Source organism: Trachinotus anak, unplaced genomic scaffold (genome assembly GCF_046630095.1).
Source record: "Trachinotus anak isolate AG129_WGS33_773 ecotype Australia unplaced genomic scaffold, CSIRO_AGI_Tana_v1 ptg000020l, whole genome shotgun sequence".
NCBI classification, from domain to species: Eukaryota; Metazoa; Chordata; class Actinopteri; order Carangiformes; family Carangidae; genus Trachinotus; species Trachinotus anak.
Genome location: NW_027273871.1, coordinates 8,219,837 through 8,247,137, shown reverse-complemented (window position 1 = coordinate 8,247,137; position 27,301 = coordinate 8,219,837). Strand labels below are relative to the sequence as shown.

The window sequence follows — 27,301 nt, the reverse complement described above, 5'->3', positions numbered from 1 at the left end:
GGCAGCCTTCTGAGTCCTGCAGGTGTTCACCTCCAGTCGGGCGAAGCGGTCGCTCTTGTAGCAGGCCAGCTCTGCGTTGATGAGCTTAGTGAGAAGAAACTCCCTGAACCCTGGACCCTGAAACAAAAGTTCATATTATTAAATGTTTTCATGTCAGGTTTTATCAAACAACCTCCAAAAAAGGTTGTGCCCCACCTTCTTAAAGACGGCTGGATTTGGGAGGGGTGGGCCAAACGGAGGTACGTCTTCTCGCGCTGTGACGGACACCTGTCAATCACAACAGTTTCTACTGTCAGGTAAACAGAAACATCACTGGTTAAAGTTCACTGGTGTGTTTTGTGTGGCTGGTGTCCCTGATCTGACATCAACACGTTTCTACACGTGTGCGTTTGCTGTTAGCGCATCAAGCTAACGTCAGCGACTCCAAATGTCTGATTCTCAGCAGCCTGATAATGCTGTGAATCATGGGTAACTGAGTCCTTCCTCACATTTTCCTCCACACAGTTTTATATGGGGAGTTGAAGAAGATTGACTCGGTGTGTAACAGGAAACGAAGCTGACGTAGGTACCTTGTAGGTGGTGCTGTCAGAGCAGGGCTGCTCCACCTGCACCAGGATGAAGGCGTGCAGGAAGTTGGAGGCGATCATGTCGGGAACAAAGGGCGTGGCCTCCTCTTGAAACACCACCGCCACGATGTCATTTCCAATGTGACGTTTTCTCTGAAGCTGAAGAAGAAGTTTCTTGACTTAGGTGACATCATCCTGTGTCATGATGTCATCGCATCACATATCACGTGCTGTGTTGTGTTGCGTTGTGTCGCGTTGTGTTGCGTTGTGTTGCGTTGTGTAGTGTTGTGTCACGATGTGTGCTGTTGTGTCGTGTTGTGTCACGATGTGTCGCGTTGTGTAGTGTTGTGTTGTGTTGCGTTGTGTCACGTTGTGTCGCACTGTGTCGTGTTGTGTAGTGTTGTGTTGCGTTGTGTAGTGTGTCGCATTGTGTATTGTTGTGTCGCGTTGTGTTGCGTTGTGTAGTGTTGTGTCGTGTTGTGTCATGTTGTGTCACGTGTCGTGTTGTGTCATGTTGTGTCGTGTTGTGTAGTGTTGTGTTGTGTCACGATGTGTGGCGTTGTGTCTGTGCCTGTTTGCTGAGTCACGTTGTGTTGTGTCGCGTTGTGTCGTGTTGTGTCTTGTGTTGTGTTGTGTCGCGTTGTGTCGTGTTGTGTCACGTTGTGTCACGTTGTGTCACGTTGTGTCACGTTGTGTCGTGTTGTGTCACGTTGTGTCATGTTGTGTCGTGTTGTGTCGTGTTGTGTCGTGTTGTGTCGTGTTGTGTCGTGTTGTGTGACACAACACGACACAACACGTTGTGTCTGTGCCTGTTTTCTGAGTCACGTTGTGTGTCGTGTGGTGTTGTGCGATGGCGTCTACCTGCTGTGTGTCTCCCTCAGTGAAAGGCAGTTTGGTGGAGACGTGGAACATGATCTCCTGCTGTCTGTGGACGGTGTAGACGGACTGAGACCCCGTCTGACCGTGGGACACATCCAGACCCCCCCGGAACCTGCACACAGGGAGGAGGGACAGTTCCCATGATCTTCTGTTCCCCCAGAGAAACCTTCATTCCAAACCACCTGTAACCCCTTGTTGGGTTTAGTTCAGCTGAAACTGTGAAGCTCTAGAAACAAACTGGAATTCATCTGAACTTCTTCTTTATAAAGAGCTGTTCATCTCGAATCAGTGTTGAAATAACTTTTCTTTGTTAAAGTTGAAGTGAAGCTGTCTGAGCCTGACACAGTTGTTGTTACCATGGTAACAGCCTCCTCACCCTGATTACACAGGTGGCTCCTGAACCCGACCTGACTGTCAGGTATCCACCCTCTAATCTTTACTGAGACTGAAATGCTCCAGAGAACAGTTGATGCCAGATGACGAACATAAAGTTTTGCTGTATGCAGACGATTAATTATTCATATAAAATATGTAATTAATTTTATATTTCTAATAACTCTAATCTCTCCCTGTGGTAATGAATCCTTGAATATGTCTGGAGGAACTTTAGGAAAACATGAATAAAAGATTTTTTTGTTGCTTATTAAAACTCTGGCAAATAATCATTTAATTATTGACACTTTAAAGTCCCGGCCCAGTTCAAGTTTCAATAAGTTAAAGGTCCCACATTTTACACAGTGTTGTATCTGAGTGTTGATCTCTATCAGAAGATATATCTGTGGTTTTAAGAACCAAAAACCATCTCAGTGTAGTTTTACATCTCCTCTCTCAGGCTTCTCTCTGGAGCGCTAGTAACAACAGGTCAGTCAGCCAATCAGAGGAGAGGATCTGAGTCTCTCCTCTGTGAATTTTTTCTCAGTATTAAAATAGGGTCTTTGAAAACAGATTTATTTAGTTTTCATTTGTAATTTCTTTGTCCCTGTTGTTTTCTGTGGTTTAAAACTTTCTCGTGTGTAACTGTGCTGCTGTAATTGTACATGTTGTGTTGTCTCATGTGTCTTTACTCTGATCGACTCACCCTTTGAAGTCCTGCAGCTCCACCGTGTCTCCAAGCTGCTGCAGAAACTCTGTGAACGCCGGCGTCTCCTCGTTGTTCCTGAACAGCTCCTCCTCAGACACCTGACGCACAGGTAACAGCCCCGTCACACTCACAACACAGTCACATGATCACATGTGATCTACATTAGAAAACAACCGTGGGACATGAAGAGCTTCTTCCCACGCAAACAAATCATTGTAATGCTCCAGAAGAAAGGACAAGAATTTGACATCATTTTGATATGATTACAAAATCCCCCAGGAGGAGCTGGAAAGCTTTGCTGGAGAGAGTGATGTCTGGAATACCCCGCTTAGCCTGCTTGCCACCATGACCCCACCCCGGGTAAGTGTGAGTAAATCAACATGAATATGAAATACACATTATGTTATACTGGACCAGGATTTTGTGTCTACACAGCAGGTGTTCAAAGGACACACAGGCTTTTATTTTGAAATGTATTGTTGTTTCTTTATATCAGATGGTTTTGAGGACTGTGTGTTTTACAAAGGTCGGTGCGTACCTGTCCAAATCTCTGGTAAATGACTCCAAACTTGAAGGTGTTGTTGACGTCGTGCTCGTCGTAGCTGACGATCAGCTGAGACGCCTGCACACAGACGGACAGTTATTGATAAACGTGATCAGTTCCGCTCAGAGGACAGAAGGAGCTGCTGTCAGCTGGGCTCACCTTCGGGTAGAGGATGGGACTGAACCGCAGACCTGCCGCCTCATCACACAGCAGCTACAGGAGGACACACAAACACACACACACACACGCACACACACACACACACACACACACACACACACACACACACACACACACACACACACAGTTAGAAAGAGGTTTTGTACTGAGTCAGTAGCATCTTTTAAATCACATCTTAAAATATTTAGTTTCAGCCCACATCCTCATTTTTACTGTTTAACTGGGTTTATGTGTTTTATTTGTTTATTTTCCCCTTTTTTTGAATAAAATACTTTTATTCTTTATTTTGTTATTACTATTATTATCATGATAGAGGCATGACAGGGGTGTCTGCAGTGTTCACAGAATTATTACATCTAAAGGTTTTATTATAATTTTATAATAAACTTCTAACATCATTAAGGTGGCCGTTACAGAGCTCAGTAGCAACAGCAAAATCACCATCACTTGTTTCTGAAGAACAATACTTAATATGGGACTCTTAAAAGGTCCCATTTAGTATAAAGGTAGATGTCCATGTGTTTGTGATTATAAAGCAGGTCTAGGTTCTATATTAATACTGTGAAAGAATCAAAGCCTCAGTCCACAGAGAAATACACACAGCCTGTATTCAGAAACTGAGCCTTAAAACCAGCCGTCAGGACTTCTGGAACTTTGTGATGTCACAACAAAACAGTCACCGGCCCCAGCCCCGCCCCAAGCCCCGCCCACCTGGACCCACCATCCAACCTCGCAGGATTTGGTTTCTCTGAGTGTTTACCTGAAATCTGCTGTATTTTTATCGGATCACTCAGAAAACAGCCAATTTGAAGAGAGGAGCCTTTAAGACTTTTGAAGAGCTTTTTAATAAACCACAGAATTTATATATTTAATTTTTTCACAGTTGGTCCACAACAATGACAGAAACCAGCAGGGACAATAAGTCTTAAAATGATTGGCATTTACATCATGGTCCTGTCAGCTCTTATTCATCAGTGAACATGACCTGGACCTGTGTGTGTGTGTGTGTGTGTGTGTGTGTGTGTGTACCTTGGCGAGCTCTGGTACACTGGGGATGTCGGGCAGCTCTATCAGAGACAATCTGTGATACACGCTTTTCACTCGAGACCTGAAGGGAGAGAAGAGACAAACCTCCAGAAACCAGGAAATAACAAAACATACAAAGAACAAGAACTCATAAAGCCTTTTCTGACTTTATGGATCTGAGCAGTAGAAACAAGAGTGCAATATTCCACTTTTATCATATTTTATCATTTATTTATTTCCCCTGGTTGTTGTGTCTCCTCTCAGCACCTGTAACTGTGACCTGCACTGCTGCTCCACCTGGTACCTGTGTGAAGAAACTGTAAACTGATCTTATTTCAGGAATGACTATTTGAGAAACATTGTTCATAACAAGCATTTAAAATGACTTGATAACACTTCACAAGAGGAGAAGCTGTTGTATTCAGCCAACAGCTGGAGATTCATTATAATACTGATAAAACAGATAAAGATAAAAACTAACATTTAATTCCAGGCTTTTCTGAGGATCGTCCTCATGTTGGGGCCCTGGGGTCTTACTGTCATTCATCTAAAGGGTCTGAAATGTATTTGAAGGTGTGTGTGTGTGTGCACGCGCATGTGTGCGCGCGCATGTGTGTGTGTGTGTGTGTGTGTGTGTACCTGATGATCACATGGAGGTGCTCCTGCTCCTTCTCCTCCTCATGTCTCACAGACAGCAGCAGGTTTCCCAGGCTGCTGGCTGGACAGGAAAAGTTTAAATGCTCCTGAGAATCAGACACAAACACACAGACACACTCTCTTCATTACAGTGACATCACAACACAAACAAACCACCTGACACGAGGTCAGAGGTTAAACGTGTCCGTCCAGCGGCTCAGTATCTGAGACTGACTGAAGAGATCAACACTCACAGCTTCAACACTGACAACAACACACAACACACCCTGCCCAAGAAGTGCTTCCTGTACGCCTGCGCAGCCTCGTTGATCTCCTCCAGACGGTACCCATAATCCCCTGTGGGTGTGTCCTCCTCATCTGTTCCCCCCAAACCTGCCCCCTCCTCCTCCCCCTCCCCCCTGCTCTCCAGACAGGAGGGAGTAGGCACAGGAGGAGGAGAAGCCTCAGGATCCTCGATCCAGTATCCTCCGAACTCAGGCAGGATGACCTGAGGGTACGGCCCCCCCCTCTCCAACACCTGCAAAACACACACACACACACACACACACACTTAAAGCTACCAGACTCACAACCTACATGGTCTGAAAGCTCTAAGTCTCCTCTGACTGCACACCTTATCTTCTTATCCTTATCACAGGTGAGTCTGTCTGTACCTGTGGTTCTGTGCCTCCTCTACACCTTTGCTCTGACTCTCTGGTTTAAAGTGTAAAGCTGTGACTGTGATCGAAGGGGCTGAGGAACACGAACCTCTTCATGCTGGGAACGTTGTTTTTAAGTTTTGTCAACAGGTTCATTTCAACTTGACCTGTACTTTGGTCTTCTGATGTGGGTGTTTTCTTACTTCACTTGTGGCGACGTGTTTTTGGATTTCAGGATTTTATCGTATGTTTTAATTTCAGTGTTTTAACAACTTGTTGGAAAAAAGTGTTTTTACTTTTAAATGTTATCGCTGAGTGAGCACTGTATGGATCCGATGTTCTCCGGGGAGGCTGTTCAACCCTCATTAAAATGTTATCGCTTCCATTTTTGTCAGCTGTACATAAATAAGTCGTATTTTATTATATTGTATTGTGTTGTGACATGTTGTCTTGTACTGTATCGTGCTGTGTTGTATCACACTGTATCGGACCATGTTTTATCGTGTTGTGTCATTTCACGTTGTGTCTTTTTGTTTCTTATCATGTTGTGCTGTTTCTTATTGCTTCATACCACATCATACCATGTTGCATTGTATTGGAGTCGTATCATATTGTATCGTGTTGTGTAAGTTGTATTGTGTTGATTCGTATCCTGTGTTGTGTCGTATCATATTGAAACAGATGTGAGGGCGGTTGGTCTCACCTCCTCGATCCTTGGATAAGGAATGTAGTCGTCCTGAAAGAGGAAGTCAAAGATGTTACACACATGTAGACACACACAAACACACTGACATACACATACACATACACACACACACACACACACACACACACACGTGAATAAACTGCACAATGGCGAACACGACAGTAAACATGCTGCAAGAGCTTAATCTGTTGTGACTCACATGTTTTAGTAACACACTGCAGATGACACACACACACAGTCACAGCCTCATTTATCTCATTTAGAGAAAATGAATTTCTTCTCAACGCATGAATTCATGAAAAACACCAGAGCAGCGTCTCTGACGACGCTGAGACGCCACTCTGTGTGTGTCTGTGCGAACATGAACACATGAATGAAACCAAGCAGAGACAGTGTGAGTGGATGGACATGAGGACGGCCAGATGGACAGACGTGCCTTCTGTCTCTGAGGGATTGTCTTCATCTCTGCAGCTTCTGGCACCTGCTGCATCAGCGTCAGGGAGAGAGGACAGTGTTAGGACGGTCGCTCGGCTCAGTGACGGCCGGATCTTCAGAGACACGTCGCTGACGAACAGATTCACTTCAGGAGGTTTCGTCACACACACAGGAGGAAATGGTGCATTTGTTGCGGACTATTTTCAGCGGTGAATTAATCCACATTTGGTGCTGAGGTGGGTATTTGTGGAAGCATGGCAGAGTGTGTGTGTGTGTGTGTGTGTTTGTATGGGGTGCTGAGTCAGAATAAACAGTGTGTGTTCAGGGTGATGAAGGAACATGTGTGTGACTCACTGGTCGTTTTAATAGTTTCTGGTAACAATGAAAAATGTCTTCCCATGTGTCTTAAACACACACACACACACAGCAGCAGACTTAGATTAAATTCTTACCTCCATCTTGTCCATCATGTCAAAGAAATGAGCCGACTGCAGACAGACAGAGACAGACTCTGTGTTAATGTTGAGTCTATTTCATTTTACCTCTGACTCACTTCTTCACAGGTGTGTGTGGAAGTCAGGACCTGGTTTATAATCAGGTGGAGATTAAGGCCTCAGGTACAGTTCAGTTACCTTCTCTTCAGCTGGACAGTGAAGGTTGATCCAGGTGGGTTGTTATGATGTATTATTATTATACCAATGAAAGGTTGTGAGGGAGGGGCAGAAAGGTGAGGCAAAGGTACTGAGTGAGGTGAAGGGACAGGTGTGGACAGGTGTGTACAGGTGTGTACAGGTGTTGTATTGTAGTTTGGCTGATTCAATGTGACTTACACTACATTATGTCTGATAACCACGAGGACATTATGTGCAGAACTTGGCAGAGAATCCTCAGGTTTTTAAGTTTTCTTCAGCATCAAATTAACCCAGTGATAATTATCAGTACATCCAGTGGTGAAAACCAAACTGAATCTGCTAACAGCTAATTCAGCTTATTCAGTCTTATAAAATGTAAACAAATATAGATTCAAATGCATCTGAAGTTGTAGTTCACAGAGTAACTCACTGAATCCACAGCAGCAAAACTGGCAACGCTGTCAGTGATGTGTCTGACAGACACGTGTGTGTGTGTGTGTGTGTGTGTGTGTGTGAGAGACTGACTAATGATTTATTTCCACATTTAACACACAACATAAACAGTGATGAAGCAGCTTGGCCGACATGTTCAGATCGTCACCGTGTTGAAACACAACAAAATCAAATCAGATAAAACAGAGAAGTAATTACATGAATACACAGGAGCATTTTTAATCTTTTTTTTATATAATTCAGAGATAGTTAATAAAGTTCAGCCTTTTCTCAGTTGTTCCCCAGTTTAGTTTTTTTAAAGTGATTTGACTCCACGTCTCAGAAACAGTGATCGTCCTTCACACCAGCAGGTGGCAGCATCACCCAAGTGAGTCTGAGCCGGTGGAACCAGAGCTGACGCTGATCCAAGTCCCAGCCCAAACACATCTGTACGTGTGTGTGTGTGTGTGTGTGTGTGTGTGTGTGTGTTACCTTCATGGTGGGGGGTGCGGTGCGGGGCGGAGAGGGGGGGCAGTCTCCCACAGGAACATTGGAGATGGTCAGGAGCTCCTGTTTGCTGAAACAAAGAAAAACAATCATCAGTAAAAATATTGAGAGAAACCAGCTGAAAGAAGCATTTTTCACTTATCAGTTGAGTTGAACTAACGACCATCATTCTTCATGTGCTGTGGTTTTTGTGCCCAGTGTTTCCTCTCTTTTAGCTCTGGGTTTGGGCTCCTCCTGCTCCTCTTTAGCTGCTAAACGCTCCACCATGTTCACCAGCTGCTGACTGAGTCCGTCAGCTGTTTGCTGCTCAGCAGGTGGAGGACGGAGGAAGTGATCATACAAATATAGATTACAGCAGCTTTAATATAATATTTATTGCATTACTTTGCTGTTTTGTTGAGATGCGTGTGTGTCGCTGCTACTTATACTTTTTAATGGCCTGACTGGGCATAAATCAAATGACTAAACTGAATGTATTGATTATTTAAGTGCTCAGCCTTTAAACTCAGAGCACAAATCAAACCTTCGGGAAAAATCTGTGATGGCATGAAACTGAAATGCAAACTTCTTTAAAAAGTGTTATGTAACAACTTTTAGTATCAGTATCACGTTTGTTACACTGTGCGATTAAACACAACACACCTCCTGCCGCACGTGTGTGTGTGTGTGTGTGTCCTGATTTTACTGAGCGCCACATGTCATCATCGTATTTGTCACAGAGCAGCGATGAGTCTGTCTCTAAAGATAGAGCTCCAATCTGTCAGGAGCCCACACACACACACACACACACACACACACACACACACACACACACACACACACACACACACACAGAGTAATCATCTGTGCCGACCAGCCAGAAGACCATTCATTTCCTTCGCCCTCAGGCGAGTCGTCGAACACTGCTCACCACGGTTGCCATGGTTTCGCCAGGTGTCCAAGAAGATGTTGACCTAGATTAAACTTTTGGAGAAGCTGTCAGCAGCCAATCACGTCGCTGATCTGCTGTCAGAGTTTCACTGGATTCATGGTTTTTAAAAGTTGACGGCTCATGATTTGACATGGACGTGAATATTGACGAGTCATGCTTAGATCTGAATGTGAACAACTTGAGATTTCAGACTCAGACTCCAACAGTTGTGAGATGATTCTGATTTGAATGTTGTTGAGTCAAACTGCTGAGTCGTGCTACGCTTGACTCAGCTCTGATGACTCGTACCTGGACTTGAACATCGACTCCAGACACAAAAGCTGAGGCTGAAACATGAAGTCACCACTGGCTCCAACAGGGAGTCAGTCCCCATAGACTCCCATGTTAAAGGCAGAAATAAACATGTTTACAGCCTGGTACCAGGGATTTGACCTTCACACCAAGGTGAAGGGATGTTTGGTGACGTGAGAGGACATTTGGGGGGTCGGGGGCGCTGCTGAGTGTTCTCTGCATTAAAACACTTTTATACAGAAGAGTCACTGAGCCGACGTTCATTTCCTGCTGAGCTGAGACGTTTAGCCTCTGATCCCTGCAGGATGAGGAAGTGTCAGGAGTGGGAGCTTCATTATCAGATGTACTGTGGTTGTGATCAGAGGTGTCAGGTCTCCTCCTGCGGCGTCACAGGGCTGCACACATCACCGCCATCACAGGCCCCAGCACTTTAAGACAGTAAACAGCAACTGCTCTGCAGGTTTGTGCAGCAACTTTAAATACAGTGTAAAACCTGCACACAACATTTACTCAGGAAGAGAGGCTCAGATCCTCTCCTCTGATTGGCTGACTGACCTGTTGTTACCAGAGCTCCAGAGAGAACCTGAGAGAGGAGATGTAAAATTACACTGAGATGGTTTTTGGTTCTTAAAACCACAAATATATCTTCTGATGGAGATCAACACTTCAGATAAAACAGTTATAAAATGTAGAATATGGGACTGTTTCCTGAATAAAGCCGTGTCCTTGCACTTCTAGTTGGATACTAACTGCACAATGACAACGAAGTTGAATCTAATCTCATCCCTCTCTCCCATCAGCCCTCGAGAACTCTTACTTTTCTCCTCCTCCTCATCCTCAGCCTTCCTCCTCTACTGTCCCTTTATGAATCCAAATTAATTTCACCAAACTGACATTTTCACTGAAAAGAGATAAAATTGGAACAGCCAGAGGGCCAGCAGCCACACAGAGAGGTTAATGACCTTGCGTAAGTCTATGTGTGTGTGTGTGTGTGTGTGTGTGTGTGTGTGTTTGATGGACACATAGTGAGGGATGTTACATAAAAACCCGTGAAAGAAAGAAACCTAGAAAAAAGCAGGAGATAGAGAGTCGGAGTGGAGCTCGACCTTCCAGTGCATCACTGTAATAAACATTAGTGTGTGAATTATATTTTACCAAGGTGTGTTTCACAGTGGTGGTCAGACAAAAATATCATTTCATATTCTTATCATCTACCATTGTGAATCAGGTTCAGTCACAAGGTTAAGGCCCAGAATTAATTGCGTGAAATTATGGAGATTTCTGTCCCATTTTTTATATGCAGCAGAAAATTATCTGAATAAAACATAGCCTATTTATTTAGGGTCAACACATGAATTTTACATAACAGCAGAGGTCTAGAACAAAGATACTGGAAAATCTACAGACTGATTTAGCTAAAATCACACTTTTTTTATTAGTGACGTTACAGCAGGAGAGAAAAAGATTAAAGGTCCAATATTTTAACTTCTCCTGTGTTTTATCTGAAGTGTTGTTCTCCATCAGAAGATATATTTGTGGTTGTAAGAACCAAAAACCATCTCAGTGTAGTTTTACATCTCCTCTCTCAGGCTTCTCTCTGGAGCTCTAGTAACAACAGTGAGCGGCTCAGAGCCTCTCTTCTAATTAAAGACCTTTGTAAATGAAATGTTAGACTTTTAAACACTAATTAATCAAACCCTGACAGTTTCATTTAGGTCAGAACCTCAGTTTCTGTCAAAAAACTTTTAAATGAATTAGTCCTTATATATATTAACAAGGGGAAACTGTTTTTGGATCGACAGTATTTCAGTTTTATACGTGTTTTTTTGTATTTAAGCCTCACACCAGGGAGCTCTGTCTACATTGTTAGTTTTTCAGCAGAGGGGAAATCTAACTAATTACTAGTTTTTATTCATATATACAAATTCAGCCAAAACACAGCCCTGGCTTTAAAACCTGAGGAAGTGTTAGAGCGTCAAGTAATGGACAAAAAGGTCATTAAGACACAATGAGGAAACGAGAACTGAAGGGAAGGAGGAGACACAAAACCTGCTGAGGGAGAAAAGGTCACTCTGTGGGGTCGTGTGTGTGTGTGTGTGTGTGTGTGTGTGTGTGTGTGTGTGTGTGTGTGTGTGTGTGTGTGCGTGATCAAATTTGGAGGAATAGTTCTACCTGCATCCATCGTAGTGCAACTTGACAATACAGAGTCCCACTCAGAGTTTTGTCACTTTTAGAATTTATGTTCTGAGTTTAAATATATCAGTATCAAAAGTGTGTGTGTGTGTAAGATATAAACCTCCTGAGCTTCAGTTATTAAAAATAAAACCAGTTTCACTGACTCTCAGCTGGCTCGTTATCTCCTCTGACATCTGCGCGTCACAGCCAATAACATCATCTCTGACAAACACACACACGTTAATATGATACGCTGATGTCAAATACTCCTCCGGGCCCTGTCCATGACAGTTTCAGTTTGAAACCGGTGATGGACAAAATACAAAACGACCACAAAGAAACCTGTCGGGGTGTTTCCACAGCAGAAAGAAGAACCTTCTGACAAACCGAACCTGAGTTTAACTGGAGGAAGCAGCGGATAAATTTAGTCACTGTGTTATCGTTAAACCTGCCCTGCGGGATTTGCTGGTCAAACACATTTTATTCGTTTCGTTTTATTTTCACAAATAAAACGTCTCGTAACAAAGAACAGTAGAGTTCATGATAACATTTAGACAAAAAAATTAACAAAAACATTAAAAACTTGTTTCTTGCATCAGATCCTGGAGCTTTGTGAGATTCTCCGAACCTCCTCCACATTTATGTTTGTATTTCCTCCACCTGTGTCTGGAGGTGGTTTAAAGGAAAAAGCAAACGCTATTTGTATTGATTAAAGCAGTGGTTTCCAATCTGTGGGCCGGGGACTACTGGTGGGCCACAAAGGTATTGCAAGTCAATTGCAACAAATCATTTGCAAAAAGTATAATTTTGATGAAAAGCTGTAATTACAAAAAAAATTAAAACACAAATAATGTTTTTAAACATTTTAAAGAAGAAATGAACTCTAAAAAGATTTCAAGTTTTTCAGTCTGATTGCACGATAAAAGATCACATCATGACAAAAGCTCGGCAGGTGATCTCTCCCCATCAAACGAAAAATTAAAAGTGAGCTCCCCTGGTTTCAGTTCAGTCCTGAATGTACGATCATTATCATTAAAACAAGAGTGCTTTGAGAAGGCTTTATTTAGCCTCTGTGTTGGTGGTGGTTGGTGTGTGCTGGTTTAAACACATATAGTACAAGTCCTTCATATAAAAGTGCTTATGTGTGAATGCATTCTCCAAACTGTTCATACAGCAGTTATGAATACCTTCAAGGAGGAGATACAGCTGTTTACAAATGCATGTAAACAAAGCACAGCCTCACAGCTACACTGTTTATACTACTGTAGATACAGTCGGACGTTTTTTCTTCTGTTTCATCTGTACTCAGTTGGCACAGCTCCAGGTAATTTTCCTGCATGAAAAGTCATGAAAAATGTATTTGTGATTTCTTTTCCAACCAGGAAGCCTCCTGGGCTCTGAGGGAACATCAAAGCTCTTCATTAAAATTCAAACTTAACCCTCAAGTTCCTCCACCGTGAATCAGTAATGTGACAACAGCAGGACACCAAAATTTTTTACCGAGCACGCAGGTGGTGTTTCATGTTTAATTGCTTTAGCTGTAACTTATTTAAGAAAAACTTATTCCTCTCAGGCCGCCACTGCTTTCAGTTAATTTCTGTTAAAATCAACCTGCAGAGCTGAAACAGCAGATTAATATAATCCAACACAGTCAGGACTCAATCACCTTTAAATGCTGAACCTGCTGTCTGACTGCCCAAACCGAGGCTGGATACCAAACAGTCTCCAATGCTTCTAATGCTGCGATCAGACTTTACGATGAGAGCCCGACCTGAAAGACGTAGGTCAACAGGAATGAAAACGTGTGCAGATCAACAGTCGCTGTTTTTTTTAGAAATGTGGTGAGTCACAGTGGAAAACAACCACCAACAGACAATGTCCTGACAAAACGACTAGAGAGTCACATTTGTTTTCCCTGCTCTTGCCAAGTTTGTCAACTGTGTTTGGTGACGCCGACCGACGGGGCCACAGAGGACTCTTCAATCTCTGCAATTTCCAAAAGAAAACTGAAAAAGAAATTGTCAGATGTAGCCCGTCCAGGTGAAGCCAGAGACACTGATTGATCCAATAACCACTTTGTTGGAATCATACTGACACATTTAAACTAACCTGACTAACTTCCATATCAACTAACAATTAAGGGAGAACTCAGACCAGAAACTGTTGTTTTAATGCACTCCATTTGTGGGGTTGTGTTGCTAGTGTGATAGTAAAATACGATGCAGGAAGTCCAGTTTGAGTAACGGATTCATGAATTTGAGGGTTTATCAGACAAGGCTGCACAGCCATTTATAATACTCTTTTGCCTTAAACTGGGACAAACGCCAGGTAAACAGTAGACTTACACCTTTCATGTTACCAAGTAATCTACTAGTAATGGTGCTTGCACTTATGTGACTGGCCAATGCAGCGCCCTGCTCAGAAAACTTTCCTGCCAGGTGACCTTTCATTTTTTTACTGCAGCACCTTGCACAATAATCAGTTGTTGTTCCTTAGTTCTGAAGTCAGACAGGTGTGACGGGGAGGGGTTTCTGATAGATGACCCAACGCTTCACAAGGCCCTCACTCTCATCCCCAAAACTTAGCACTCAACCGTGCCAGGGTGCAGTGGAGGTCATGGCATGATGAAGCCACCAGAACCACATCATCGGCAAAAAGCACTTTTTCAATCCTGAGGTCAGACTCTCTCGCTGGCTACACCAAGAGGTTCTGTCCATGAAAATCACAGACAGTATCAATGACAATGAAGGGGTCTCGATCCAAGTCTTCTGCCTCAAAGCATGAAAACATGGAGCTCTCACTCCATGTCTGCAGCAAAGTGAAAGGATAAAGCAGAGAAAAGAGCCAGCAAATATCAAAGTTTTGGATGAGTTTCAATTTTATAGCAGGGCTGGCTGGTATGAGCCCTGCCAGCTGAGCCACCACAAATCTGAAGTGACAAATACCTCTGGTGGACCCTGCAGTGGTGTTATACGACACTGAAACTGAACTTGAACATGTCACAGCAGTTTAAAAGGCTAAAGCAACATTCTTGTTGAGTGACAAAGGAATCTCAACTCAACTCACTGATTGAAAGTTCAAGAGAAGGCAAGTGGACCTTGAGTTGAGATTGTTTTGTCAACTGCTGGTTCCAAGGTCAATAATAAACTGTACTGTTAGCATCAACCTTAAGCCAACAGCTTCTTTTCATCTGAACTATTGTATAACACAGTATTTCACTTCCTGCCAATGTGTCTCCATGGTAGAACTGTGAAGCTGTGGACGGCGCTTTTCTTGATTTGTTTAAAGTTGTTTTACGTAGTTGAGATGGGATGAAAACAGGCCGGTTGGTTGGCTCCAGTTCGTAGCTCCTGACTTTTGAACTCCCGAGGATGTTTCTCTTCTTTCTTCTCCACCTCATTCCACGGGCAGACCCTTGAGTCTTTGATTCCCGGCATCAGCATGTTTTTCAGGTTCAACCCACTAGGAAGGATATCTCGGTGTCATGATGTTAAGGTACACCCCGGTATTTAGAAGCCGTGAAGGTATGATTTTCACCACCATCAAAACATTTGCTCCTTCTCCTATCAAAAAGAGACAGATGCTCTATTAACGTGACGTATTGTAGTGCACATCACGCATCACCAGAGGTCAGACAAATGCCTCTGCCCCTGTTTGGGAACATTTTGGAGTCAGACCCAATGATACAGGTGTGCCAGCCAACAGAGACAAAGCTGGTAACACATTAAACCATAAATCCCTCTTTGTGCTTTCAGTGCTACTCATTGACCTCCACTGGCTCCTCAGGGCCGCCTGAATCCAATTCATTCACTAATGCTGCCTTCAGAGTGACTTCTGGGTCTGAACCATACTTGAGCTCAATCATACAGCCTCATGCTCCTTCTCCACCGTCTCATCACACACAAGACCATCTCAGTCCAGACTGTTCTGGTCTGTGGTTCCCTGATGGTGGAACAAGCTGCTGAAGTCTCTCAGAGCAGGGGCGTCCCTCTCTATCTTCAAGAATCTCTAACTACATGTCTAACTAGCTTTTACTATGACTTTCTATTCACTTCTTCACTCATTAACTAGATGCTGTACTTCGTCCTTACACCAAGGTCTCCCACTGCACTGAAGCTTCAGTGATGTCCCTCACTGAGAGTCTCTCTGGATAAAAGTGTCTGCCACAGGAGTAAATGTAAGAGCAGCGTCTGAACAAACATTCAGCACATTGGGAAGCTCAGTTTTCCTGCACCACTGCCAACTGAAGCCAGACAAAGTAAAAACCTCGGTATTTACATCTGTCAGACCCGTATCTGCTAAACCAAAGGACGATCCATGACGTTTTGGCTGGTTTACACTTGTAGGTGACGAATTTCATTGGGCTCAATTTGTCTGATCCCTTTGCTCAATTAGCATTAATGACCTTTACTACCAGACCGGTCCAAGTAACTGCTGTTAGCACTGATGCCTGCTACAATAATGATATTGAAGATTATTATCAATATTGGTTGTCCTACACTGTACAAACCACTGAAATGTTGAGAAATACAGTCCAACCAAAAATGTGCTGTTCAGACCCTACGATCATCAGTCCAACACTTTACTAATCTGCCTGTAATGAACAATGGCGCCTGCAGGGAGCGCTGGTGACACTGTTGGTGTTGCTCCTCCCAGGACACACTCACTTCACAGCTCCAGGCTCACGCTGCTCTGCATGAACACTCATAAATCTGTGTGTTCACTGACTTTTTAGAAATCTGTGGTTCGCCACCACCTGCAGGGACGTCCTCTGCAGCCACACAGTTTTTTTCTTCTCGTTGTCAGGAGGCTGATTACAGCCGTCAGGTGGCAAATGTGTCGCTGCTGTCAACAACGGCGTAAAAATGAAAAGCGACGACAACAAAATCATAAACAACAACGACAACAGCAGCAGCAGGGAGAGGAGTCGCTGCTGCTTCTGTTTCTAGACAGACGGAGTGTCTGCCCTTTAGCTGCAAACACACACACACACACACACACACACCCCAGGCTTAATGCATTTTGGGGAAATGTGATCTGACTAATATATGAGCTGCAGAAATGGAACTTCTATATATCTAAATTGAAATTGAAATGAGATTACATTTTTTTCCTGCAATAAAACAAGAGTTTTAATTTTCCTCTTGTATTAATTCATCTTGCAGTTGTCAACATGTTGCTGTGCAGGCGTTTTACAGACTCAGGTGATTTCTGGGTAAAACTATCTTCAGACAAAAATCAGTTCACACCGTTTCACACAACAGTGTGTGTGTTGTTAATAGCAGCAGCTGCTCATATAAACAAACACAACATGTGCAAATATAAACTCCAAACCTGATATTTACTGTTAAATATTTCAACACCTGAATGCATCACTGGTTAGATTACAATGTCATGTGAACACATTCAAAATTATGTCTGTAAATACACACACAGACACACAGACACACAGACACACACACACACAGATGGAGGACGAGGGGAAATGCCAGACTCACCAGTGGTCGTGCGGCATTGTTGCGTTGCCGTCGGTTACTGAGCATCTCGCTCAAATCTAACACACTAGTACTCCTCTCTCTCTCTCTCACTCGCTCTCTTTCTCACTCCTCCTCCCTCTCTCTCATAACGTCAGGGTGACCATCAGGATTATGGCGCCTTGATCACTTAGAGAGAAGAAAGAGAGAGAGAGAGAGGGAGAGAGAGAGGCAGATGGAGGAAAACAGAGAGAGTGAGAATAAAAACAGGGGAAGACAGAGGAGAGAAGACAAAGAGGACGAGTGAGAGCAGAGAGAAGAGAGTGATGCAGCTGCAGATACACTTGTTGTTGGTTTTTGTTTCCACACAGTGAAGGAATGCGGTGCTGCTTTGCTGCTGGTGCACTTCAGACACTAGAGGGCAGAACTGAGCCCCGTCCTCAGCTGAGAACAAAATATCCTCCATGTGGACAAAGTAAACAGAAACCTCAGCACACAGAACACGGTAGAGGGACGAGCTGTGAGAGCTTCTCCTCAGAAGCTTCTGTCACTGTTGTGGTGATGGAGAACTGCCGATCCCGCCCCCAGCGCTCACACCGCTGTGACGTTCAGGGAGGAAAAGTCAGGATCACCTCGGGGCAGCCAGCACTAAGCTCCTGATTATCAAGTGTAAACCAGAACATGAAAATGTTGTGTAAATCAAATGATGACTGTCAATCAAAGGTCACTTCCTGTTTTCAGTTGGCGTCACTATGACTATGACTTTATATGAGAGACAGACAGAGAGGATGTGTAAAGAGAGGGAGAGATATATATAGGATGTATAGAGAGAGATGATGGACAGATGATAAAGTGTAAATCAGAAGAAAAACTGCTGGAGGGAAAAGAGGAGAATATTCTCAGAAAGACGGGTCACCTTCCCCACAGGCAGGCGCACACACACACACACACACACACACACACACACACACACACACACACACACAGACACACCTCAGTCACATGTTTATAAACATCACCTCTGTGTCTCTGAGAAGAACCAACATGATTATTGTCACATGTCACCACAGTGTGTGTGTGTGTGTGTGTGTGTGTGTCTGCACTTGGTCTACACAACTAAACTGAAACAGCAAATCTGTTCTGCAGGAAACTGGATGTGGACCTGGTCTCTGGATGAGGACCTGGTCTCTGGATGAGAACCTGGTCTCTGGATGAGAACCTGGTCTTTGGATGTGGACCTGGTCTCTGGATGAGAACCTGGTCTCTGGATGAGAACCTGGTCTCTGGATGAGGACCTGGTCTCCGGTCTGACAGTCCTGGTATTTGTGCGACTGGACCAGTTATAATTGTCTTCATGTCCATATATGAACGCTTGAAACCTGATGTTATAACCTGAGCACAGGTTTCCTTATGGTCCTTAAAGTTCATTAACAGCTTGACCTGTTGCTGCCCTATTGATCGATCAGTAAACTGAGCTAATAATCAATCAACATGTTGGAGGACAGTGGTGAAGCCTCTGAGAAACAGTGTGTGTGAGTTTCCTTCACTGCTGCTGCAGCCCAGGTGAGGCTGTCACCTGTAGCACCTGGTCTGACTGCACACAGCTCACCACACTCATCCTCAGTGAGACCATCAGCCACGGGACAGACGGCTGTGAATCAGGACGCTGACAGGAGTCGTCTGTGACGCCACATGATCCAACACAGACGACGCTGCAGAGAAGCAGACTCCTCAGGGAGGAAACGTCTGAGGATGGAGCTGAACTTTTGAACTCTGCTGCGTCTCTGTGGCGTCTCCTCACACCAGCTTTTCTTTCACACGATGTCATCAGCCGTTCAGGAACAGACGAGGATTTTCTCCCTGACGGTATCAACCTGCTGTTTCATCACACAATAACCCGACAAACACCTCACCTGAGCTTCATTAGATTAAAATCCCCTGCAGCTTCTTCTCGTCCAATCACAACAGATCAAACTGTGACTTCACCTTCAGGACAAAGAAAACAGATTGAGGACGTGGGACAAACAGGGGCTCTGCTAAAACACCCAGTTTAACCAGATACAGCGCCATCCAGATGCACCGGCCAATCAAACGAATGCAAGACAAATTCTACGTAAATGTGTCGACTGTAAACATTATGAGAATAAAACAATGGTGACTCTGTGATGACTGTCCACAGCTGTAACATCCTGTCTGAGTGTCACACACTGCTGTGGTCTGATAAACCTTTAAATGTGATTCTCTGAGTAGATATTTCACGTCTCCGTACACTCAGGCTTGAGTTTTGCACGTTAGCATTTAGAGATCACAAATAAACGCTCATAAATCCACCTGTAAGTCACAGAACAATCACTCTCCTTCTCCCTGCAGAACTTCATTCAGAATCCTCCTGTTTTTAAGTTTCCTTCAGTATCACAGTGATCCAGTGACAGTGGTCTGAGCATCATGAGACACTGCAGACAGGAGCTGATCACAGCTGATCACAGCTGATCCAGCTGAAGCTTCACTGGCTGAGCTTGTAGCCACAGTGACTCTGTAGCTGTGTCTGTATAAATCACTTCTCTGACTGATGTTTCTCACTGTATCACCTCTCTGCCCCGACCACACACACAACAAACACACTGAGTGCAGCCCAGAGGCAGCTGGACAACAGAACCCACTGTCTGATCCTCTTCAGACCGAGACAGAGGAGAAGAGTTTTTAACAGACGATCAAAATATAACAGGAAACAGCAGTTTGCCGATCAGACGTCAGTGGAGACTAATTTCTCAATCAATCTATGAACTCTTTGGTTTCTGAAACAGGACTTATTATTATATTCTTCTATGCAATCATTGAGATAAGTGCAATATTCCAATAATAGGTGCAATTTTAAAACTGGGCATTTACCTGCTTATATACTGTTACATTTATATTTATACTGTATATTTTTACATCTTTATTTAAGGACATTCTTAGATTTTATGTTTATATTTCTATTTTTTTATATATTGTTTATGTTTATATTTATACTTAACTATATTCTTTACCTCTTCAGTTATTCTCAATAAAGTATTTGATTGATTGATTGATTGAAATGCATGAAATGCATTATTACATTATAATTTCTGACATGTTCAAATAGTGTATTTTGTTGACTGAGAGTTTGAAACCTACAGACATTCTCATTTATTATATGATGAATTTTTGCCGTTTGTCTTAACGTTACAATTTAAATCAACTATCAAAATTGTTGCAGATTAATTTTTATCAGTCAATTGATCTATAAATAACTTCAATCTGTATTTGTTTTTGTTGGATTTAGAGCCAACCTGCGCTCACATTAGATCCATGTAACCATGATGGCGACGAACTCATGACACCGGTCTGATCAGCTGATTGTAGTTTCTCCTCTTGATTCATTGATTTTCTTTCTGACTCTGAAACAACAGGATTCATGTTGTTACTCACCGAGCTCTCAGAGCGCTGACTGTGGACTTATCAATCCTGCAGAGAGAGGGGGTGAGAGAGAGAGAGAGACAGAGAGAGAGAGAGAGAGAGACAGAGAGAGAGAGAGAGAGAGAGAGAGATGCTGTTAACATATTGTTTATGGCACTCAACTCTCTGATAACAGGAGGAACATTCAGACATTACTGAGTTACAGCTGCATATTCTATTAACCTAGGTAACCTTTCTCTCTCTCTGTGTGTGTGTGTGTGTGTGTGTGTGTGTGTGTACTGGTATGACTACACATTGTGAGGACCAGTTGGAGTTCTACACCTCTGGATTGAGGACGTTTTAGGGTTCAGGTTAGAATCAGGTTTAGGTTGAGGTCAGGTTAAAAGAATGCATTTCAACGAGTGTCCTCACAAAGACAGCTGGACAGACACAGAGGTGTGTGTGTGTGTGTCAAAGAAAGGTGTGACGCAATAAAAACCCTTTTTATTTAAGAGCTTCAGCAGCAGTAAATCACACATTTATATCACACACACACACACACGAAGAAGCTGTAAAACATCACAGCGCAATAAATAAATCACAAGAAATAATGTTTTTCACACCATTGAAATTTAATATCTACTGTTAAAAGTACAAAAGTACGATGGACGACCAGAATGAACCACAAATATTTATTGTCAGATCGCTTCAGTGTCAGTATTTGTTTTGTACGTCAGTAAATGTGTAAAACACACGAGTCTGTGTGCAGGTAACTGTAGGTGATGCTCGTTCTCCTGTAGCAGCACTGACTGTGTTTACATGTGCTTATCAATAAATTAACTTCCACCCCTGAGTGAAAACCTCCTCCTGCTTCATGTCTGAGCCCCGAAACAGTCCAGATCTCTTACACACACACACACACACACACACACACACACACACACACACACACACACACACACACACACACACACACACCTCTCACAACTGTAGACTGAGCAGCCAGGATTAGATACTGATGACCAGAGGAAATAAAGGGGAAGGACAGAGGAGACAGGAAAGGAAATATAAAAAAATAAATAAAAGAGGAGAGGAAACAAAAGGACAACAGGATGAAAACGGAGGAAGAGAGGAGAGAAGAGGAAAGGAAGGGAGAGGAGAGGAGTAAAGAGGAGAGAAGGAAAGGAGGAGAGGAGGACAGAGGAGAGGAGAGAAGGAAAGGAGAGAATAGAAGAAGGGGAGAGGAGAAGAGAGGAGGACAGAGGAGAGGAGAGGAGGAGAGGTTGGGAGGAGACTAGAGAAGCAGAGGTGAGGAGAGAGGGAGAGGAGAGATAGAAATGGAAAGTGAGAGAGAGTGATCGAACTTAACGTTAAAAGCCTGGATGTATGATGACTCAGTGAAAACTCAACTCCCACAGGTCATAAATAACACATATAAGCTGCTAAATCTGCACGCACACACACACACACGCACACACACACAGAAAACAAAGATGGCTGAGAAACAAAGCTGAACATTAAAGAACAGTTACTGAGTTCTTTAAATTTGTCACAATCTGACCAAGATCAATATCCAGATCAATCAGATCAATCAGCCATGTTTTTAAAGGTAACGTGTCATAACCCACCGCTACAGATGACATGGACCATCATCATCACCATCATCACCTCCAACAAGCGTCAGGTCATAATGGATGAACGAGGTGAATGACGCAGCTGAGTCGAATCAGCCTGAACTTACACCGCGCTGCCGTATTCAAAGAGCTTCCTGTGGGGAGACTGGGCAACAAGTCCTCTCCTCCAATCAGAAACATGACAGAGTGATGACACTCATACTGCACATGCTCAGTCAGACCCTCCTCCCACTGAAGACAGACGACACATTCAACATCTGCTGCTGCATTTATTGAAAAAAAAGAGAAAGTCATTTTTTCCATGAGCTTTATTTTGTCAAACTGAGCTTTTGTTTGAATTAATCAGAACTGTGCATGTGTCCAGGTCAGAGCTCATGATGTTCTGTCATGGCCGACAAGCAGCCAAATCACAACAGACCACACAACAGTGTGTTTCAGCATTTTAGTTCAAAATAGACAAAATATGCAGCTAATTCTGTCCAAACAGATGCAACAGTAACTGTTCTTTTTAACTCATAAGAGAAGACAAACAAGTTATTGTGGGAATTATTTTTTTGGACTCTAATGATCTTATAATATATTTGTCTGTTCTGTTCATCATTAATGATAAAATGATTAAACTGTACCTATTTTAATTCAAAATAGGTTCTATGTTCTATACGACACAGAACTCAGTAACTGTTCTTTAATAAAAGTTACTAAAATAAATAATTAATACTGTAATATTGCTGTATAAATAAATAGTACTAAAACAATGCAGAATACTATGCTCACTGAGACAAAATGCAAAAGTTAATTCATGAAATTCAATGTATTTTCATGTTGCAACCATCACTGATCCATGTTGCAACTGCCCCCAGTGTTGGGGTCAGTTGCAACCTCTGAATTCTTCCATTCAAATAAATATTGTGAATGATATATCCTATGTAATCATATTTAAATGGTATGGGCAATGAAGACAGAGGGAAATCTAATATGTAAAGGTTTAGGTGGTCTCATCCAAATAGTGAGTGAGAGAAATGCAACAAGTGTTGCAACCGTCCCCAGCATCATCTAAACGTACTGAGGAGCTAATGTGTTCAATGTTACATGAAAACATGCACCATGGATGTTCAGTTGCAGCTTAGCCTGATAAACACTGGGCCAAGAGCTCAACCTGAGATGTCCTGAAGAGGCCACCGTACAAGACAAACACTTTGAATGTAGTTCACAACAGGATCTTTCCTCACTAAACCCAGTCTCACCATCAGTTCTGTTTTCTGCTGCAGACTCAACATTACAGCCTCAGTTTCATACCTTTATTTATCCCTGTGAAGACAACTGTGGCTACAGACTTTATTATGGACACACTTTCCTCTGTAATGTTCATATGAATATTTGTAATAACCAGATTAACAGAAAGTTTGCTGAGTTAACATTTTCTGATTTAATCCAACGACAGATTGTGGCGTTAAACTGAGGAGAAGCATCACTGCTGAAGGAGGGAGCAGGGGAGGTGGAGCGGGACGGGTGGAGAGTCGGAGGGTTTAATATGAACTGCTCCTGCAGCTGCCCCAAAGCTGCTCCTGCATTATTAAATACTGCAATTCTATTAGTCGGCTCGGTCTAAACGCTGGGAGGACAGAGGGGACGAAGAGGAACGAGGTGAACTATGAAGATATTCTGTTTTTTATTAGGACGAAGGAGAGAGAGAGAGGAAAGGAGAGGAGGAAGAGAGGGTGAATATGAAGGAAGAATGGAGTGAGAGGAAGAGGCACTGACACAAGGAAAAAAGAAGGAAAGAAGGAGGTAGAAAAGGAGATATGAAAGGTAAGAAGGGGGTATAGAAGAAAATAGGGATGTAGAATAGGAAAGTAGGATGTGTAGGAGGAAAAAAGAATGAACATGAAAGAAAGAAAGTATAGCTGGAAAGAAGCATTTACAGAGGAAAATAAGGAGGCATAAAAGGATATAAGGATGTAGAGAAGGAAAGTAGGATGTGTAGGAATAAATAACAAGGAAAGAAAGATGTATGAGTGGAAAGAGGGGGTGGTAGTATAAAATGAGGTAAACAAGAAGGAGGTATGGGAGAAGGATATAAGGAAGCAATGGATGATATAGGAAAGGAAGTGGAAATGTATAGAAGGAAATAAGGATCTATAGAAAAAAGACGTGCAGAAGCAGATAAGGAAATGTAGCTGGTATGAAAGGAAATAAGGAGGTATATAAGATAACAAGGAGTTAGGGTAGGAGATAAGGAGGTATAAAAGGACAGAGGGAAATGTGGAAGAAGGACAGGATGAGGAGGAGGAGGAGGAAGGGGAGAAGGACAGGTTAGGAAAAGAAAACTGAGTAAAGTAAATGATTGAAAAGGAGGCTTGTGTAAGAGTTTCCACACACACACACACACACACACACACACACACACACACACACACACACACACACACACACACACAGAGTTTTGACAGGCCGACTGCAGACTGAGATTTACTGAGACGCAGACAGCAGCTGCTTTATATTCCTCCCTGAACCAGAACTTTCTGCTCCATCTGAGTCCAGGTTGAAGACGTCAGGTCCGGTGAACTGACGGGCGTCTGAGCAGAGCCGCCATTTTAACACTGACGTTCAACAGAGAGATGAACCACCACCATCATCATCATCATCATCATCATCGTCGTCGTCGTCATCATCATCGTCGTCATCGTCATTGTCATCGTCATCATCATCATCGTCATCATCCTCTGTGAATGTCTTGAATTATTATTTATATTCTGGGGAAACGTGGTGGAGACAGTTTAATACAGGATGTGGCACATTTAGTAACAGCAACTGAGACCGGGTCCACATCCAGAGACCAGGGCCACATCCAGAGACCAGGTGCACATCCAGAGACATCCAGAGACCAGGGCCACATCCAGAGACCAGGGCCACATCCAGAGACATCCAGAGACCAGGGCCACATCCAGAGACATCCAGAGACCAGGGCCACATCCAGAGACATCCAGAGACCAGGGCCACATCCAGAGACCAGGGCCACATCCAGAGACATCCAGAGACCAGGGCCACATCCAGAGACATCCAGAGACCAGGGCCACATCCAGAGACCAGGGCCACATCCAGAGACATCCAGAGACCAGGGCCACATCCAGAGACCAGGGCCACATCCAGAGACATCCAGAGACCAGGGCCACATCCAGAGACATCCAGAGACCAGGGCCACATCCAGAGACATCCAGAGACCAGGGCCACATCCAGAGACCAGGGCCACATCCAGAGACATCCAGAGACCAGGGCCACATCCAGAGACATCCAGAGACCAGGGCCACATCCAGAGACATCCAGAGACCAGGGCCACATCCAGAGACCAGGGCCACATCCAGAGACATCCAGAGACCAGGGCCACATCCAGAGACCAGGGCCACATCCAGAGACATCCAGAGACCAGGGCCACATCCAGAGACCAGGTCCACATCCAGAGACCAGGGCCACATCCAGAGACCAGGTGCACATCCAGAGACCAGGGCCACATCCAGAGACATCCAGAGACCAGGTCCACAACCAGAGACCAGGTCCACATCCAGAGACCAGGTTCTCATCCAGAGACCAGGTCCACACTCAGAGACCTGGTCCACGTCCCGTCTGTGTTTCAGTCAGCAGCAGCTCTTTGGTTCAGGTCAGTAAAGATGGTGGTTTAGGTTCAATGTAAATAAACGGGTTGTGAACTGTCTCTGGATTAAACCGGAGCAGGATCTTTAACCTGAACCAGGATCTATGAGAGTCTGGACAGAACCAGAACCCAGGTTAATAAAGTCACTGCAGGTGGAGACTGAACTATGAGGTCTGAGATTTATGTGGAAAACAAAAAGGTTGTCTGAGACGTTCAGTGTCAACGTGTAAATGAAGTTTTCCTCATTACATTAATGTAAAATCATCTGGTCGCAGGTCTGTTTCCTACAAAATGTATTTGCTGTTGCAATTAAACATAATTTCACATTTAACAAGTGTCACATATCAGATTAAATACTAATTAGATTTAAGTCTAAAATAAAGCGCTGGAAATATTCTTGTGTTGCTATTTTACATTTAAACAGATATTTAATTATTTTGGTCTGAAAGTATCTGTTGGCCCCGCCCACAGCAGCACACCACTCTGTCCCGGCTGCTTCTGTAAACTGTCAGTGCTGATCTGCACCTTCTGCAGGTAACACACTGACGACACCTGACTGCCTCACACAACCACGTGTCAACCACAACTATCACTTTAAATCTCTGAGTCACATCATAAATCCGATTAACAAGCTTCAGAGACAAAGCTAAGCTAGCTGTTTCCCCCGCTTCAAGTCTCTATGCTAAGCTAAGTCTTTATGCTAAGCTAGGCTAGCTGTTTCCCTGTTTCCCAGTTTTTATGCCAAACGCCAGTCACCCATTGGCTAAACTGCCGCACTTACAGGTTAAACATGAGAGTCGTATCAATTTTTTCGTCCAACTCGTGACGATAAAGTCAGGGCTGCAGCAATTGATCAATTAATTGATTAGTCAAGAAAATGAATCGGCAACTATTTTAATGATTGAATAATCATTCTAGAAATTTACTGGGACTTGGTTCTAAAATGAGAGGATTTGATGATGGTACAGTTAATATGTTTGTATCTGTTCATAAGTTTGACTTTTACACTGTTGGTCAGAGAATAATGACATGAAGACGTCAACCTGGACTGTGGGGAATTATAGCATTTATCTGCCATCTATTATCTATCATTTTACAGACAAAACAGTTAATCAATAATGAAAATAATCATCAGTTGCAGCCCTAAAGCAAATAAATGTTTTATTTAAAATGTCAAACTATTCCTTTTAACAGAAAACAGACAAGGACCAGGTCTGAAGTTAAACTGGGCATCAGAACCGAACCCCAGCGTGGAGATGGAATGGATTTCCTTTAAAAGAATCAACAGTGACGGCTCATCTCATTCCCATCACAGACATAACTGATCCTAACAGACTCCTGCAGCTGATCAGAAAACAGCAGTCTGTGCTGTAAAACTTTGTCGTCCCATTCCTGAGAAAACAGAAAGTTGCTCATTAACTGCAGCAGCGAAAAGGGTTTTGTTCAC

At 43.4% G+C, this 27,301-nt stretch overlaps 1 protein-coding gene across 5 annotated transcripts in view; it reads right to left on the bottom strand.

The window, feature by feature from the left end:
• LOC139637465 (rap1 GTPase-activating protein 2-like) overlaps nt 1-27,301 on the bottom strand; it is a 31,993-nt gene that overhangs the window by 3,845 nt on the left and 847 nt on the right. For 2 of the 5 annotated variants that reach the window (XM_071506192.1, XM_071506193.1), the window contains exons 2-16: nt 20,605-20,640; nt 8,269-8,353; nt 7,165-7,200; nt 6,714-6,761; nt 6,275-6,307; nt 5,199-5,450; nt 4,916-5,019; nt 4,280-4,358; nt 3,230-3,283; nt 3,065-3,148; nt 2,524-2,624; nt 1,428-1,557; nt 570-725; nt 196-267; nt 31-117 (exon numbers count right to left, since the gene is read on the bottom strand). In XM_071506192.1, coding sequence (XP_071362293.1) covers nt 31-117; nt 196-267; nt 570-725; nt 1,428-1,557; nt 2,524-2,624; nt 3,065-3,148; nt 3,230-3,283; nt 4,280-4,358; nt 4,916-5,019; nt 5,199-5,450; nt 6,275-6,307; nt 6,714-6,761; nt 7,165-7,200; nt 8,269-8,353; nt 20,605-20,640 — 1,357 coding nt within the window. Of the gene's footprint in view, nt 1-30; nt 118-195; nt 268-569; nt 726-1,427; nt 1,558-2,523; nt 2,625-3,064; nt 3,149-3,229; nt 3,284-4,279; nt 4,359-4,915; nt 5,020-5,198; nt 5,451-6,274; nt 6,308-6,713; nt 6,762-7,164; nt 7,201-8,268; nt 8,354-17,178; nt 17,499-19,067; nt 19,141-20,604; nt 20,641-27,301 lie in introns of those variants that run through there. The other 3 variants (XM_071506196.1, XM_071506195.1, XM_071506194.1) reach the window with 3 other exon arrangements.